At 39.0% G+C, this 18,306-nt stretch overlaps 1 protein-coding gene across 1 annotated transcript in view; it reads left to right on the forward strand.

The window, feature by feature from the left end:
* The window catches only part of PARD3 (par-3 family cell polarity regulator), a 492,108-nt gene that overhangs the window by 290,218 nt on the left and 183,584 nt on the right, over nt 1–18,306 (forward strand). Inside the window, exon 4 of the mRNA XM_032237658.1 lies at nt 15,394–15,572. Coding sequence (XP_032093549.1) covers nt 15,394–15,572 — 179 coding nt within the window. The remainder of the gene's footprint in view (nt 1–15,393; nt 15,573–18,306) is intronic.

The following is an 18,306-nucleotide window of genomic DNA, read 5'->3' on the forward strand; positions in this document are numbered from 1 at the left end:
CTCCAAACTACTCAAAATTTCCACTACCAGTTCCCCAGAACCTGTCAGAACCTGCTGGATTTCACCCCTGGAATGGGGTTATAATTGAAATGCACTATGTCCCTGGTATTTGTGGAAGACAGGATAGAAACCTGAGATGCAGTATCCCTTTATTCCTTTCCCCAACACGTGTGGCTTGGAATAGTCATAGGGAACATTAGGAAGTTCTGAAAGTTGCACAACTGCCATGGATTTGTTTTGGAAGTGTGTGGGAATGCAAAGATGGCACATTCCTGACATTCATTAAGACAAGCAAGTTTATTTCCAAGACCTGCAGATGTAACCAGGCTTCCTGCTGTCCTGAGTATACGCGAAAGCATGTCCCAGCTACATGAGGTCTTATAACTTTCTAGAAAATGCCTTTCATCCACCTTTCAACCTGAATTCTACAAAGTTCTTGAGGGAGAAATGTATTTGCCATTCATCTTCTGACATATTCTGCCTCCTCTTATTTTTCTGCCTCAGAAGCACCTGCTCATTTTCAGCAAGTCCTTTTTTTTTTCCCCTAAGGCAAGCCGAAAGGAAACGTGGGGGTGTTCACTTTGATTTTTTTCAGTTGCTTATCTTCATAACAGCCTTGTAACAGGAATATTGTATTATTTTTTTTTAAAAAAGGAATGTTGTTTAGAATATAGACATCTCAACGGTGATGACAAAAATGATAAGGAAATTTAAAAATAGTCGTTTTACTTTCAAGGTGAGATCTCTGCCACTTTGCAGGCACTCCATTATAAACAAAGAGTTTTGTAACCCCTTAAAGTCCAATGTGTTCATTTGGCCTATCTTTTCAAGGATATGGTGCATTTCATCAGCTGTGCAAAGCTGGCCTCCTGGCAGTTGTAATCTATTTACATAAATTAGGTTGGAATTTGGCTCATGAGTCAAGATATTGGTCCAAATGGTCCATTAAGTCTTCATATTCCTTTAAAGGGCAGCTTTCCAAAATGTTGCAAGCATTCCAATTGTTGGAAGAAATATCCTTCTTGCTTCAGTTCCAAGTGGGGACAAAGACACTGGAAACATGGTGGCTGTTTGGAAAGATGGCTTAATGATGAATATGGTTTGAGGTCCTGGGCAAAAAAGGGCAGAGATGCTGAGAGTGCCTGGATTTTATGCCCTCTCTGGGCTTTCGAATTTGAGCTTGTATTCTGATTGGTTGTCAGACTCCCCTGGGGCCATGCAGGGACAACTTTGTAAAGTTTTTTTTTTTTTTTTGATTCCCAAGTTTGGTTGAGCCTTGCTGGGAAATGATGTGATGAAAGGTGTCAACCTCTGCTTCGCTTTCTTGTTGGCTGCCATAGAAACGGGGAGGGTGGGGGCATGGTATTTGGGATGGGAATTATATGGTACTAGAGGAAATATGGAAAAGGGAGTTTTCTTCTCATCATCTTCTGCACATGCTGGTGGCCAGTGTTTGGGCCTGGTCAAGGCCACCAGTCTTGCATACCAACCTGATGATGCCTTTTGGAGATGCAACCCACATGACACCTTAGGGAGTTGCAGATTGGACACTGGTGTGGGGTTGTTGGAGGGAGGGGGCTGGGAAATCATTTGATATGTACTTGTTCGTGCCTTTCTGGCTCATATCTTGCTTTTCTTTCACTGCTATCTTTTCATAACCAGTAAAAATATTTTAATTTCCACGAACAATGGAATTGAGAGTTTTCTTTCTTGGTTATTGATGGAGGCAATTCCTACCATGGCTCTGCCTGAAGGAGATAGATCTTTGTATGTATAATAGACTGGCTCAGGCCTTAATGGCCCATTGACAAAGGTGTGTGTTTGAGTTTCTTCCTCCCTTTTAGCGAAAATATTCTGCCCTTTTAATATTTCCTTAAAAAAATCTCATTTTCCTAGGAAAGTAATGGGTGCTAACTACACTGTTAAAGAGGGATTAATCAGAATCCTTCTGATGTCATACAGGTGTACTTCCACCCAGTTATCCTTAGCCTTTTCCAAATCTAAACCCAGATTTTCAGCACTAAAAGTCAATAGGGAAGATTAAGCTAGACAACATAGTAAATATAACTTTAGGTGATAGTTAAAACTGTAGATCTTGCCCTTATAATAGCATGAGAGGTCACAGAAAGCGTGACCCGACAAAAGCGCGCCTGACAACAGTGCGCCGTCAAAACCGATAAAACCATGACGTCGATAGCATACTCACAAAGGCGCACTGACAAGAGTGCCGACAGAAGCGCCATTACGGTTAAGGTAAGGGTTAGGGTAAGGGTAAGGATTAGGGTTAAGTTCAGGGTTAGGTTCAGGGTTAGGTTCAGGGTTAGGTTCAGGGATAGGTTCAGGGATAGGTTCAAGGTTAGATTTAGGGTTAGGGTTAGGTTAGGGTTAGGTTAGGGTTACCTTTAGGGTTAGGTTAGGGTTACCTTTAGGGTTAGGTTTACGGCACACTGTTGTTGGCGCGCTTCTGTCTTCATTCTTTGGTGCGATTTAAAATTCGCGCTTTTGTCCCCGCGGTTTTGTCAGCGCGCTGTTGCCGGGCACGCTTTTGTCGGTGAACCAAAGAAAGTGTTAGCATTTAAGTTGACTTCTGGCTGTCTGATCTTGAAAATAGCAATAGCAATAGCAGTTAGACTTATATACCGCTTCATAGGGCTTTCAGCCCTCTCTAAGCGGTTTACAGAGTCAGCATATTGCCCCCACAGTCTGGGTCCTCATTTTACCCACCTCGGAAGGATGGAAGGCTGAGTCAACCCTGAGCCGGTGAGATTTGAACCGCCGAACTGCCAACTAGCAGTCAGCTGAAGTGGCCTGCACTACTGCACTCTACCCACTGCGCCACCTCGGCCCAAAGCAGGAACAGAACTCATTAGGTTGGGAAACTAGCAAGAAATCTTAGCGCTTTGGTTAAAATGGAAAACTGAAGAAACACCTGGAAAAAGGCAGTGGCAAAATACATCTGTAACCACAGAATAAATAAAGCCAGTACATCCACATGGATGTGTCCAAGTAGACATCAGGATACAAGCTCTACCCAAGGAAGACAATGACTTTTGATTGTGGGTTAGGAGTCATTTCTTCAATGTCTTCTTGTGCAGGAAACGTGATGATCATCCTAAACATTAGGAGCATTTTCATAAATACCGAAGTATTTCCTCCATCACCTTCTGCCCCCAAACTGGATGTGTGTACAATTCCTATCCTGTGTTTGTGTACAATTCCTATCCTGTCTTTGTGTGCTAAAATCTTTTGAATCTAAGCTTAAAGATGCATCTTATTTTGAAGTTGGAAATGAATCCCTCACACGTGATCCCTTCAAATTTCAAAAGTAGATTTATGAACTTGATAAATATTTGTTGAGTTGCTATTTGGGGAGTTATGTACTGTATTTATCTTCAGAGGGCTCTTTAGTATAAATGATATGACAGCTGATACTCGCTGATAATTGACTTAAATAATGATAACTGGGAACAACAGTGAACTATGGAACTGAGATACAATATAAAATGTTGGTTTCAAAGGATATGGTCACCTTCAGTTATTAGAAAATGAAATACAATTTGCCAAGAAAGGGAGATAGTAAATTAAAACATGCAGTTAAATTAAGAATGCATATATCTCTTTAATAATCATATAGGTTGTTCTTGACTTAGAACTCTAATGGATCCTAAAATTTCCATCATAAGTCATGACACTCATTAATTGAGGCATCCATGTGACTAGACCCAATTGTATGACCTTTCAATTGGAGCAGCTATGAATCAGAGGTGGGTTACTAATTTTTTTCTACTACTAGTTTGGGTGTGTTCCCACGTGGAGCCTCCTGCCACCACTACTACTGGTTCGCCCAATCCAGGCCGAACTAGCAGCAACTTACCTCTGCTATGAATGCTGCAGTTGTTAAAGGAACTCCGTGGTTGTTAAGCAAATCAGAGTATGGATAGGGTTTTTTTTGGCAGAAACTGGCCCAAAAAAGCCAGAAACCATCAAAAAAGTCAAATTATTACCATGTGACCTCAAAATGCTCTGACCAGCCATAAAGGTGAATCAAGTGTGTGAGATGGCAGCCATGTGATTGCATTTTGTGTGCAGCTGTTAGAATTCTAGAATTTGATTGTAATTAGTTTTTGGGGAGTCCATTGCAACTTCAAATGGTAGCTAATCAACCAGTCATTGACCAAGGATTGCATGTATAGTACAGTAGTCTCTTTCTGTAACTGAACCACGAATCTATGGTGTTGGGCATGGTAGAATTGAGGTCTATTGATAAGTGTAAATTTGATATATTGTGTGTATTCATTATCTTTTCAGTTATCTATGAAGTAATAAAGGGAGGATTAAAAAATTGAATAAATAAAAAAATGATATGATGTTGTTTTGAGTGCAGAAAATGTGTTACTCATTGAAAAGCCAATACAGCAAATGCTGGATAGATTGTGTGAAATGACATACAGTATGGATCTGAAAATTAATGTATCAACGCTCAAGTTATGTGAGAGAGAAAAATGAGGCGAACGATTGCAAATTGTACATGAATGATGAAAAACTACAGCAAGTAGATTAATTTACGTACCCTGATAGAATGTTTACTAGAGATGACAAAATGGATGGAAGCGTTTTATTATTTGCCGAGCTCTGTACAGGTACTTTGAGATCTGTTGCAAGGAATGAATGCTTGTCAAAAGTAATAAAAATGGATGTGTATGAAGATATATTTCTGCCTGCTATATTCTATGATATAAGAGTTGGGTGTGCTGGGAGAAACATAATCATAAATGGAGTGGGCAAGTAAGAGTGGCAAGGTGAAGAATGAAGAAGTGCTGAATGAATGTGAATTCAATAGTCCAGTGAGTGACCAATTAAAAAACCCCAAGGACTTTGTGATGGCATGGTCCTATGAAGACCGAATTGTAAAACTAATAAAAGAATGAAAAAGAGGATTGTGAGTGAAGGAGGTTGATGTGAGGGAATGTTGTTCAGATTTCCAGGAGGGAAGAAGTACATTCCACTATCAAGAGATTTTGTTTTTTAAAGAAATATTCTGTTTTCCCCTCCCCTTTTAATTGTACTTATATTATCTTAAACAAATTCTTTAGACAAGTTGTTTAGGTTATAGATAGTGAAGACTCCTATAGCTCTAATGAAGAATAGAATCACATTCTTCTAAATAGTTGAGTCTTACTAAATTTCTATTCTCCTCCTTAGGAGTAACAATTCATATGATAAGTTGTGGAAAAACCATTACATCCTAATAGTAACTTTGGGTAAGGAGAGTTTGAATGGTATTGACATTATTTTTAATGTAGCATTGAATAATTTGATCTCCATGACTTCAGGATGTTCAAGTAACTGTGACTAGAACCTGTACATGATCTCATGAGAGAAGACTTGAGAGACACATTGATAATTTTATGTTTAAAAGGTGGAAAAGATTATGGATGTTGCCTAGCTACATAATAATGAAACAGAAGACCGGCATTTTCATGTATAAAAATAAAATGCTTCCATGGCATGTATCCATAGGGTGGGCTCTTGGGAACATGACAATAAATACTTGAAGTGGAAGCCCACTTGAACCTATTTGAAATTCAAATAGAGTCTAAATAATAATTTTTCCTCCTCCTCCTCCTCCTCCTCCTCCTCCTCCTCCTCCTCCTCCTCCTCCTCTGCCTTCCTCCTCCTCTGCCTTCCTCCTCCTCAGTCTTCCGCCTCATAGAACATTTGTTAAGTTGTCCCATTTTATGACCTTTCTTGGCATAATTGTTAAGTGAATCACTGCAGTTGCTAAGTTAGTAACACAATTGTTAAATGAATCTGCCTTTCACATTGATTTTGCTTGTCAAAAGGTTACAAAAGATAATCACATGACCTTGGGACACTGCATCAGTCATAAATATGAATCAGTTGCCAAGCACCTGAATTTTGATCACAAAATCCATAGGGAGGCTGTAACTTTGAACGGTCACTAAATGAACTGTTAAAAGTTGAAGACTATTTTTATATTGTAAAGCCTATCTTGAGGAGACTCATGTTTAGCCCTTCATGGTATTGAACCTGGGTACTTGAGAGACCGCCTGCTGCCAATTACCTCCCAAAGACCTGTTAGATCACACAGGGTCGGCCTCCTCCAGGTTCCGTCTACCAGCCAATGCCATCTGGCTACTACCCGGGGGAGGGCCTTCTCTGTGGCAGCTCCGGCCCTCTGGAACGAACTCTCCGCAGAGATTCGGACCCTCACCTCTCTCCAGGCCTTCCGAAAAGCTGTTAAAACCTGGCTGTGTCGGTAGGTCTGGGGTTGATGAGTTCCCTTCCCCTCTCGATTTGTGTGTCTGTTGGTTACTTTTAAATGCTTGTATTTGTAATTTTTGTGTTTCCCTTCCCCCCTTGGGTTTGTGAGCCACCCTGAGTCCCGTTAGGAATAGGGCGGCATATTAATAAAACAAAACCTAAACCTAAACCTAGTAGACTTTGCACATAGCATACAAAAGGTTTGTTTTGACATCATCACAAAATAATGGACAAAATTATTAGCTGCCTAGTTTGCATCAATTTATCTCATAATATTAAGTCATTGATATTTTGACATCACTTGTGTCAGTTATGAAATTATGCTAATGATTGGCATGATGTAAAAAGTATAATTACATAATTATACAAGTGATGTACATTGATGTAAATAATATACATTCAAATTGAATGAATATTTGGGTATTCCCCTCCTCAAAATGGTCCTTTAAAATGAGTTTTACATTTACGTCTTTTCTGCCCAACTAGATAGCTGAAAGTTTCCACAATATTTGCTTTGCCCAGTTAGTTTCTATACTTGGTTACCTAGGAAACAGTTGTGGGGAATTAGATTTGCTTGGTTGTCAGAGGTATGGCTGAAATTTAAACTGGAGAGAAATACCCATAAAAGAATATTTGCAGAAGCCAAAAGCTGGCTAGATCATCTTATGAATTTTTGGCATCTCAGTCAAAATAGTGTTAAGAAGGTCACAAAAAGAAGATTGAGTATGCTTGGTGGTATATAGCTGAAGATGGATATGGATGCATTTGAAAATGTAGGATTAAGTTCAGTTTGATTTTTTCCTCCTAACTTCAGTTAAAAATCAAATGTCAGTAAAGAAAGATGAACAATCTGAAAGTTCATATCAAATAAGGCAGCTGGATATCTGGCCACCTGTTCATAAGTTGAATCTTTAAAATATTTTTATAGGCTGATCCCTATAATATTAACTGCTGAACTCACAGAGATGATTTATACAAATGACTGTTTTGAAAGTTCAGCTGACTGAAATAAATAGTTTGTGAATAAGACGCATGGAAAAATTGCCTAACAATCTGATGGCTGAACTGTTCAGTTGGGAATTTTATTCCTAGAATTCCCGAGACATTTAGAAGGAATCAACTGAGGAGCATCCTTAACCTATGGGTGGTGACTTAGTCTGTGTCCAAAAGTGCTTTTTCAAAAGGCAACTTGACTTTGTTTCTCCTTGAAGATGTTTCACTTAGAATAGAATGACAGAGTTGGAAGGGACCTTGAAGGTCTTCCAGTCCAACCCCCTGCTCAGGCAGAAAATCCTATGATCACTTCAGACAAATGTATATCTAACATCTTCTTAAAAACATCCAGTGTTGGAGCTTTCATTCATGCAAGAAGCTTCTTCAGTTCTGAGAATTTCAGTTCTGAGTACCCGAAGAAGCTTCTTGGTTGAGAAGTGAAACATCTTCAAGGACGAACAAAGTCAGGTTGCCTTTTGAAAAAGCAGTTTTGGGACCACCATGACCTGGATGATTGAAAATTTCCATCAACAGATTTAGGCCTTGTTTTTATTTGCAAAAGAACAGTAGGATATAACATAGTTGCTCTTTGCAAAAATTCTTTGTACATCAAAGCACTGAAAAATAATCATTATTATCTATCTTTGGGAAATTATTTCTATTTGATACCATGTTCTGTTACCTTGCAAATCTCTGTTGTAGCTTGAAGCAGGGGTAACAGCTTAGCAAAATATAGTCTTTGGCATGTCCATACCAAGTTTCTTTTATGTATTTATTTATCCATCTGTTCTTGAGTTAATAATACTGAGAATGTTTTCAAATATATTTAAGCTCCCAGTACATCTTCATTTCATTTCATTTTTCTCCTCTGGTTTTTTGACTTAAAAAACCCTACAATGTGTGATTAGTTTTCCCATTTTCAGTGCTTATTTAAAATGTACCTTGGCTCCAGAAGACAACCAATACTTACAGTGCATTAGTGCCACTGAGAATTTGAAGCCTTGTGATTAGAGATCACTGTTGTTTTATTCAATCTTCAAAGGAAACTTAAGCATCAAATATGATCAGGTATCATCCAGGATTTTGTGACACCACATTGTGCCTACCAATATACTATTCTAATGTTTTAACTATGTAAAATATGTATGTGTGTATATATGTATATGTATGTATGTATGTATGTATGTATGTATATACATACATTCATACATACATACATACATACATACATACATACATACATACATACATACATATATATATATATATACTTAAAGTCACAACCCCTGGTATGCCCAAGTATGGGAGGAAGGTCACACTTCCACTCTCTGTCATTAGGCTCGTCACAAGAGACCATCCAGACAGAAACCCAATATTTTTTACTGTTGCCTTTTTTTGTTACATTTGTGCTGATAAATAAATAAAGGGAGACTAGTATAGATCTATTTCAAGCTATTTAGCTCTCATCAGCTAGCCATACCCAAGTTTGGGAATCGAACCTGTGCTCTATTGCCTCCCAGGCAGGGAGTTAACCATTTGAGCTACAGAGAACGACTCCTTTATCAGCCAGCCAGGGTGGGAGGTATATACTTATACCTCCCACCCTGGCTGGCTACAGTCGTTCTCTGTAGCTCAAATGGTTAACTCCCTGCCTGGGAGGCAATAGAGCACAGGTTCGATTCCCAAACTTGGGTATGGCTAGCTGATGAGAGCTAAATAGCTTGAAATAGATCTATACTAGTCTCCCTTTATTTATTTATCAGCATAAATATAACATATATATATATATATATATATATATATATATATATATATATATATATATATATATATATATATATATATATATATATAAAGGAATTTTCTTCTTCTTCTTATTGTGCAATATTTGCATAATGTGTTTTACACCGAGAGACACTTTGGTATAGTGGTTAAGGCATCAGGCAAGAAATAGGGCGCTTGTGAGTTCTAGTCCCACCTTAAGCACAAAGCCAGCTGGGTGACTGGGACATGTCACTTTCTCTCAGCTCTTGGAAGTAAGCAATGGCACACCACTGTTGAAATCTTGACAAGAAAACATCAGCGACTTGTTCAGGCAGTCGCCCAAAGTTAAAACTTACTCGAATGAACAAACAAATGAATTTTTAAAAAATCTATATAATAGTTCCTATTCACAGTAGGAATTACACGGGTAATTGGGTAAAGGGAAAGTTTATTAATGATCTGTAAACAAAATTCAATAATACAATCTAGTTCTGGTAGATATCCAATCCTTTTAGCAGGTGAGCATATCTGGATGTTTAAAAACTTCCTATTGGGAGCATTACTGTCAGGTGCAAAGAATCAGAACTATTCATGAAGGTTGCAGCATAAATGATTTATTGAAGCCTATATACAGCTAACTGTCAGTGCTAAATTGGCCTTAGATAAGCGTCAAAGGAATTCAAAGGGCTGGATTTGTGTGTCAGTGCAGGGATGATAAACTAATGGGACATTTTACTCCACTTTCCAGCTCTGCTTGATCTTGTCCTACAATCAAAAAAGGATTTTCAAGAGAAGAATTGATTCCTAGAAGTTCTCAAGATAATTTTTACAAACATTTCTTCTATCCTCAACATATTGTTTAGGCTAGTCTTGTAATTCCAAATATAGCATTAGCTTCAGATGCATTCTTGAAAAAATGCTGTTGTAACACTGATTCATTCTTTCACAACATATCACCTTAACAGTCATTTAATGAAAATTAATGATTTTGATTAAAACTAGATAGGTGTAGCATCAGCAATAAAGAGTTAATGGGACAATATTTGTATTTATGTAAAACTGTGCATGCATACCCTCTGTGTGAATGTACATCCTCTTTCAAATCTACTTAATTATGGAGTTAAACAATACAATACAATAGCAGAGTTGGAAGGGACCTTGGAGATCTTCTAGCCCAACCCCCTGCCTAGGCAGGAAACCCTATACTGTTATAGACAAATGGCTATCCAACATCTTCTTAAAGACTTCCAGTGTTGGGGCCTTCACAACTTCGAGAGGCAAGCTGTTCCACTGATTAATTGTTCTGTCAGGAAATTTCTCCTCAGTTCTAAGTTGCTTCTCTCCTTGATTAGTTTCAACCCATTGCTTCTTGTTCTACACTCAGATGCCTTGGGTAACTGACTCCCTCTTCTTTGTGGCAACCCCTGAGATATTGGAACACTGCTATTATGTCTCCCCTAGTCCTTTTCATTAAACTAGACATACCCAGTTCCTGCAACCATTCTTCATATGTTTTAGCCTCCAGTCCCCTAATCATCTTTGTTGCTCTTCTCTACACTCTTTCTAGAGTCTCCACATCTTTTCTACATCGTGGTGACCAAAACTGAATGCAGTATTCCAAGTGTGACCTTACAAAGGCATTATTAAACATTAACAAATGTCCTATTATTAATATTCCTTTTTAAAAAAATGCTGCAGTACATTTCCCCAGTTTAGGGGACATTTAGGCGGTCTAATTGGATTTTTTGTCATAAAATTGTGTATGCCATTTGCATTTGAAGATAGATTCAGCCTCAAGGAGGGGTATTAGCTGGTATAAGTTGAAAAGATGTTTCCTTGCAGACATTTCATTGTCCGAGTGGGTAATATCATTGATGCTGGAGGAGAGTGGGGTTTGCTATAAATTTATATACGAGTGGCTTCCTCTGACTCACCAGTGACCCTCTGCCCCACTCCCTTCTGGCACTACTTGCATGGTGAAGTGTCTTCAGAGAGGCAACCAAAATCAGAGAGCACCAAGGACCTTAAAGAAGGAGCACTTGACCAGTTTGAAAGCTGGCCTCCAAAAGTTGTAGGAGCTCCACTCTGGGAGGTTTTTAAGAAGAGATTGGACAATCATTTGTCTGAAATGGTGTAGGCTCTTCTGCTTGAGCAAGGTGATTGGACTGGAAGACCTCAAAGGTCCCTTCCAACTCTGTTATTCTGTTATTCAGAACCAGTGTTTGTTTCACTATACTTAACATCTGTTCTTGAGGAATTCCAAATGAGCGTGGCACGACAAAACCGCGCTACGCAAAATAGCGGAGATTAAATAGCATCGCTAAAGTCGTGACGTCATCACCATGCGTCATCACCGCGGGGACAACAGCGCGGCGACAGAAGGGCGTTCTACATACTTCGTTCTTTCCCTCCAAAGGTAGCCCTCCTCCTCCAGCTGACAGCGGCAGCGGGCACGGGGCAAAGTGGGCTGCCCAGCAGCAGCAGCCTGCGGGAAGGGTCCAGCACAGCCATGGGGGGGCAGCAGGAAGCCCGCGGGGGCCCCGAGCAGGGCTGCCGATGCTGGCGGCGGAGGAGGACGCAGCAGCGGCGGCGGCTGAGGCTCTCCCGGGGCCGGCGAAGCGGGCTTGCCCAGCAGAGGCAGGCCGCCCTCTTCTTCCTCAACAACATTTCCTTGGATGGGCGGCCGCCGCCACCGGGCAAGCCCACTTCGCCGGCCCCTGGAGAGCCTCAGCTGCCACCGCCGCCCGCCCTGCCTCTTCCTCCGGGAGAGGCGCCGGCGGTGGAGGCCGCCCATCCAAGGAGATGTTGTTGAGGAAGAAGAGGGCAGCTTGCCTCTGCCGGGCAAGCCCGCTTCACCGGCCCGGGAGAGCCTCAGCCGCCGCCGCTGCCGCATCCTCCTCCGCTTCCTGCTGCCCCCCGCGGCTGAGCTGGACCCTTCCCACGGGCTGCTGCTGCTGGGCAGCCCGCTTTGCCCTGTGCCCGCTGCCGCTGTCAGCTGGAGGAGGAGGGCTACCTTTGGAGGCAAAGAACGAAGCATGTAGAACGCCCTTCTGTCACCGCGCTGTTGTCGCGGCGGTAGGGTCGTTTTTTTCTTAGCGCTTCGGCCGCCGCGGATTTGCCTCCGCACTTATGTCGGCGCGGATAAGGGCATCGCGGTTTTGTGGTGGAACCCAAATGAGAGTTTGGGAATAATTACCTAATCAATGAACGTATTATTACAGGCTTCATTAATTTTGATTTCTTTTTACATGTTTTAATTTTGGAGTCTTTTTTTAATAGGCAGATAGATGTCCAGCAAAAAAATATGCAGAGTTACTTATTCAAATCTGATTAGAATTTGGATTTTTAAAATCGCTTTTATTGCTCTGTTTTTTGATGTCTAGAGGAAATTGAACTGGGAAACAGGATGGAGAGAACTGATCAAGAAGTTTGTGCTTTATACATTCCACTATTGGATTCTAATTTTTTCATAATTCCACACACAAACAGACCTGCATATGTGCAGAAGTAATTTTTTAATACTTATCTGAGAAAAAAAAATGGAAATGGGATGCCACAGCATAAAAGGAAATTCCAATTCAGTATACCATTATGGAAGAGTGTTGTTGGAGCAAAAATAGATTGGAGTTTAGGAATAAAGCAACTGGGGTTATTATATTTTAATGTAAGATATAGTATGGTCATACGTATAACATTATGTACATTTCTGATAACTTGAAAAGAATGTGTGGAGCCAAAACACACACACACACACACACACACACACACACACACACACACACACACACAGTCAAACTCTCCAAGACATCCCATCACATAGCCCCTGCTTTTGTCTAAAAATGTTCTGGTTTTTTTAATGATTAGAAATAATGATTTTTAAAAGGGAAATAATATTGGTTAAATGATAGTTATCTGGGGAAATAAATGACAGCACATTAAGCATTCACAAAATAGGCGTTCTTTCACACAGTGCACAACAATATTTGCACAGCTTGTGTAGCTTTATAAAAGAATTAGAAAATAACTTTTCTGAGCACATTCCCACATTTGGGACAATTAATGGTCTGAAAGCCTCTTATGGCTCATTAACACTTTTTTATGGACTTTGAATACTAAAATAATAATAATCAAATAAAAATTACCTCCCAGTTTCAAAATCTCCACTTTGGTTTTGGAGCATTGCCTGTATTCAAATGTTTGGTTACATTAGCATGCATCAAAGAACATATACTTATGGTCTTGGTTTGAACATAATAATAAAACTTATTAAGATGTTTAAAAATCTCATAAATTGCTTGCACATAAATTGTATGCTGTTAGGTAAGAATAATATACATACACACAAATTATCTTTATTCCATTTTTATGTCCCAAAGGTGCTTTAAAAAAGGGAACTGGATTTTTTTGGTTTATCTTGAAGATGTTTTACTTGTTATCCAAAAACCTTATTCAGTTCTGGATTAGTTGTGAAACATCTTCAAGAAAAACCAAGAGAGTCCAGTTGACATTTTAAAAGCATGATGTCAGAGAACCTCCATAGATGTTCCATTTTTATATTACATTTTCTGTCGTTGCTAGAAACATGTTTCTTGAAAGTGAATTTCTTCTACTGAACATCTTGAAGTGCAATTAAAATATATGGTGTTTAAACAGGGCAGGGAGATAGTGTAATGGCAGGGGTATCAAACTCCTGTCATCACGGCAGTATCATGTGATGTATCGGGAATTTTTTCCCCTTCATTAAACGGGGCATGGACATGGCCAACACGTGATGCAAATGGCCTGTGGGCTGGGAGTTTGACAGCTCTGATATAAATGCATGCAACTGTATGCATCAAATGTTTTGTCCGTCCAAAGTTAGATAAAAATGCAGAATATATGTAGGAATGTCTGATAACTCCAGCCCCATTTTTGCAACTTACATAACTTTTTTAAAAAAAACATGCTCATAATATTTTCAAAATGTCCTAATTTTTCCAAAACATAGTGTACTAAGCCCCTGGACTATTTCTAAAAAGTGATCCATCACAAATACTGTAAAAGGAGAAGCACAATAAATAGGCCATGCTTTTGTTCCCTTTTAAGATCTGTAATCCATGTGAAATAATCTGGTCCAGGAATTGCTGATAAATGGCTAATAATGAAGAATGCTAGTGGTGAAATTCTGCAATATTTGGAGTACCCCAAATTGTGTGATACCATTCTCATTCATTTTAAAGAAGGGGAAAACATTATTCGGAATCATCCTGAGACATTTTGCCAGTAACTGTCACTTTATAAAAAAAAAATTGGTGTAATTGTTTTTGGTTAAAATATCTTCCTTTGACTAACTGTTGCATTTTATAAATGAGGGAAGATTTGGAACTTCATATTGTTTGTTCAAGGAAGTTGGGTGCTTAAAACAATGAAATACAATCCAACCCAAGGTTGTATATATTCCATGAAAGCTTTGAGCCTTTGCCCCAAAGCTTCTTAAAAAATTATAATCAGGTTTACAAGTAGTCCTTGATTTATGGCTGTAATGGAGTCTGGCATTTCCATTACAAGTCATGGCAGTTGTTAGTTGGCGCTTATGTGACCGACCTAATTTTATGATCTTTTACATGGTGATTATTAAGTGAGGACTGTGATCATTAAATTTATCAGTGGCTTTGCATGGGCATCTTTTGCTGGAAACAATCTTAGACGACTGGTTTCTGATAAAAACCTGTCCTAAATCATCTCACAAAATTACCAAATGCTGTAACTGGCCATAAAAGTTAGTTGTTTTGCTAAATATCCAAGTGTGTTCATATAACCACAGGATATATATGTGTGTAGGTGTGTGCATTCATCAGAGCTCTGGAACTTGGATATAGGATCTGTTGTAACTTTGAACAGTTGCTATATGAATAATTGATGTAACTTTGAACATTTGTTAAGTTAGACTAAATTGATGCAATTGAAGGGGAGAATTATTAAATACTCAAAGTAGTATATTAATTGAATTTATTTTTTATTGTGCCTTTACCCATAGATTGCTTAGAGCAGAATTGTCAAAACTCACATCGTCATGGCGGCGATGATGTATCGTGATGTATCGGGACTCCCTCCCCCCTAGTGAAATCTAGCATGGGCATGTGTAATGTGGACCAGAAGTTTTACAGCCTTAGCTAAGATCCTATCAATTGGGATTTCTGGCCTTTGAGCAATGTATTCTTTCATTGATTATGTTAGATAACTAATTGGGATTTTTTTGTATCCTGCAGGTTTGATATTATCACCATTTTGTTTCCAAAAAGACAGTATGAGTCTGTCACTTTATTAGGAATGTCTTGTCTCATAGTTTCTTTATGTTTTTAATCTCCTCAGATATGCCTCTTCACGTACGGCGCAGCAGTGACCCAGCATTAGTAGGCCTCGCCTTGTCAGTCAGCGATACCAATTTTACTTCAGAAGAGCCTTCAAGAAAAAACCCCACAAGATGGTCCACAACAGCAGGCTTTCTGAAGCAGAATCCTTCTGGCGGCCCAAGAAGTCACGAGCGGAAGGTATTACATTTTTCCCCCCTGCCCGAAAGATGACATTCTTGAATGTTTCAGCATGGTTGCTTCATTTGGGAAACTCATGCTTTAACTTACACCGAACTGTCAGCTTTAAATTGGCTTGCTTATCTTCTCATACTGCTCTAATCGCCAAACTGCTAATCTTTTTATACTGTTCTAATCGCCAAATTGCATCATGAAGAAGCTCAGGGATTGGATTATTTGAGGCTTGATTCAACAGTTGACAGACAAGCTCTCATCAACTCTTGATTTGCTTCATGGTGTGCTAGGTTGAAAATAGACCAGTAGACAATCTCCTACCTGGTTAACAGAAGTCTCTATAAATTGCACTGAGATTTCTTAGTTCTTTAAATGTGACAGTAATTGATCGGAGTTTTTGCTCAATTACTTAGGCACATAAATTCTACCTCTCTCTGTGTGTATGTGTGTATAAAAAGGTAAAGGTTTCCCTTGCACATATGTACTAGTCATTCCCGACTCTAGAGGGTAGTGCTCTTCTCCGTTTTAAAGCCAAAGAGCCAGTGCTGTCTGAAGACGTCTCCATGGTCATGTGGCTGGCATGATTAAATGCCAAAGGCACACACAACGCTGTTACCTTCCCACCAATGGTGATTCCTATTTTTCTACTTGTATTTTTACATGCTTTTGAACTGCTAGGTTGGCAAAAGCTGGAACAAGTAACGGGAGCTCACTCTGTTATCTGACACTAGGGATTCGAACCACCGAACTGCTGATCTTTCTGATTGACAAGCTTAGCATCTTAGCCACTGAGTCACCATATCCATTAACATATGTACACACACACACACACACACACACACACACACAGAGAGAGAGAGAGAGAGAGAGAGAGAGAGAGAGAGAGAATATCTGTATGCCAAAATAATTGAGGAAAAACTCTGATCAATTACTGTCATATCTATCATCTATCTATCTATTTATCTATCTATCTATCTATCTATCTATCTATCTATCTATCTATCTATCATCTATCTATCTATCTATCTATCTATCTATCTATCTATCTATCTATCATCAGAATTGACTATCTGATGATCACATTATTGAATCTTTTAAAAAAGAAATTCCTTTTTTATTATAGTGAATATCTATATTAATTTGGATAAGGTCTGATGTAGCTGAATGTTTTGTATTTTGCCTTTTGTAATTTTAGATCATGGTTATATTATAGTATAGCCTTTATTGTCATGATACAAAATAAGTACAACAGAATTGGTTTAAGCCCACTGGTGCAATCCATGTTGTTGTTGTTGTTGTTGTTGTTGTTCTTCTTCTTCTTCTTCTTCTTCTTCTTCTTCTTCTTCTTCTTCTTCTTCTTCTTCTTCTTCTTCTTCTTCTTCTTCTTCTTCTTCTTCTTCCTCCTCCTCCTCCTCCTCCTCCTCCTCCTCCTCCTCCTCTTCTTCATCATCATCATCATTTGTACAAGTGTAGATTTTCACATGTAGAACTATTTGTGTATAAAAGTTTCCCCTCTATTCCATTAAACCTATGGCATTGACTTTCTTTTACAAGAAAAGTCAAATCCACACTTGGTGCCCTCCAAAGGTACTGTGGTAATTTCCTACATAATTCACAAACAGGATGGCTTGTTAGTTATGAACACTGAAAGGAATACTGCAGTCTTGCAGAATTAAGAATATATGAGTTCTTCTTTGGTTACTTTACTAAAAAATATGTACTAAAAATATGGTCCTTAAAATGTTATTGCGTTCACAGTAATTCTGGATTTCTCCTATTCTAATAAGTTTGTATCATTTAACTGCAGAATTCCTTCTTGCACCTTTTGCTAGAAACATTGAACAGATACACGTAATAGGACTAACTTAATAGCATCATTTAAATTTCCAAGAAATACGGCTATCCAGTGGGTGGCATTATTTCCACCCGCCGATCATAATTTTTCTGGATTCAATATCTCCAGATAAACAATGATATTGGTAACTAAAGAGAACAGCGTGAAGCATTTTTTCCTTTATACCTTTATTCTTAAATGAAAGACATCAAAGACGTTTTTCCATTTTTGTTTAGTCCCTCTGCAATTTCTTCCTTGACCTATTTTTGTCTGTAAAAGTATTTTTCTTTAGCAATGTAATATCATTTCAATTTCAAAGTACAGTTATAGGAACCTAGGTAAAACAAAGACTGCAAGTTAATTGGTTAATTAATGAAATTTTTATACACATGCTGACACTGCATCTAAAAATAATGAAAGAGAGTGAATTCATACATGCACAAATACCCCTAAGTAGATTGTGGTTCAATATCTTATGTAGCAATATGTATCTTATTTACACTGACAGCTGAGTAGATTGGGTTGCTGAAGTGATAGAGGAAAGCATATTTTTTTAAAAAAAAATTCAGAATCTTTATTTTTCTCTCTTATTCTCCATCTACCCATATCATTTCTTTTATAATACATGCTTTTGTTCTTTTGGGGGATATTTTTAGTCCACAGACGAAAAGCTTTAATACCTCCATATCTTCTTGGTAAGCCTGTAATATAGTGGTGGGATACAACCATATCAAGGCATACGGGCGTACCGGTTCCTGCTGGGAGCACCAGGTACCATTCTGGTACGGTACTCCAGAGGGCCCATCCGCCCACCCACTCTCCTTACAGCTATTTCAGCCAATTGGGGCATTTGCCTATGCGCATGGAGCGTACGGCGCCTGCGCAATGCTCCACCAAGCAGATGGA

Source organism: Thamnophis elegans, chromosome Z, assembly GCF_009769535.1.
Source record: "Thamnophis elegans isolate rThaEle1 chromosome Z, rThaEle1.pri, whole genome shotgun sequence".
Taxonomy (NCBI): Eukaryota; Metazoa; Chordata; class Lepidosauria; order Squamata; family Colubridae; genus Thamnophis; species Thamnophis elegans.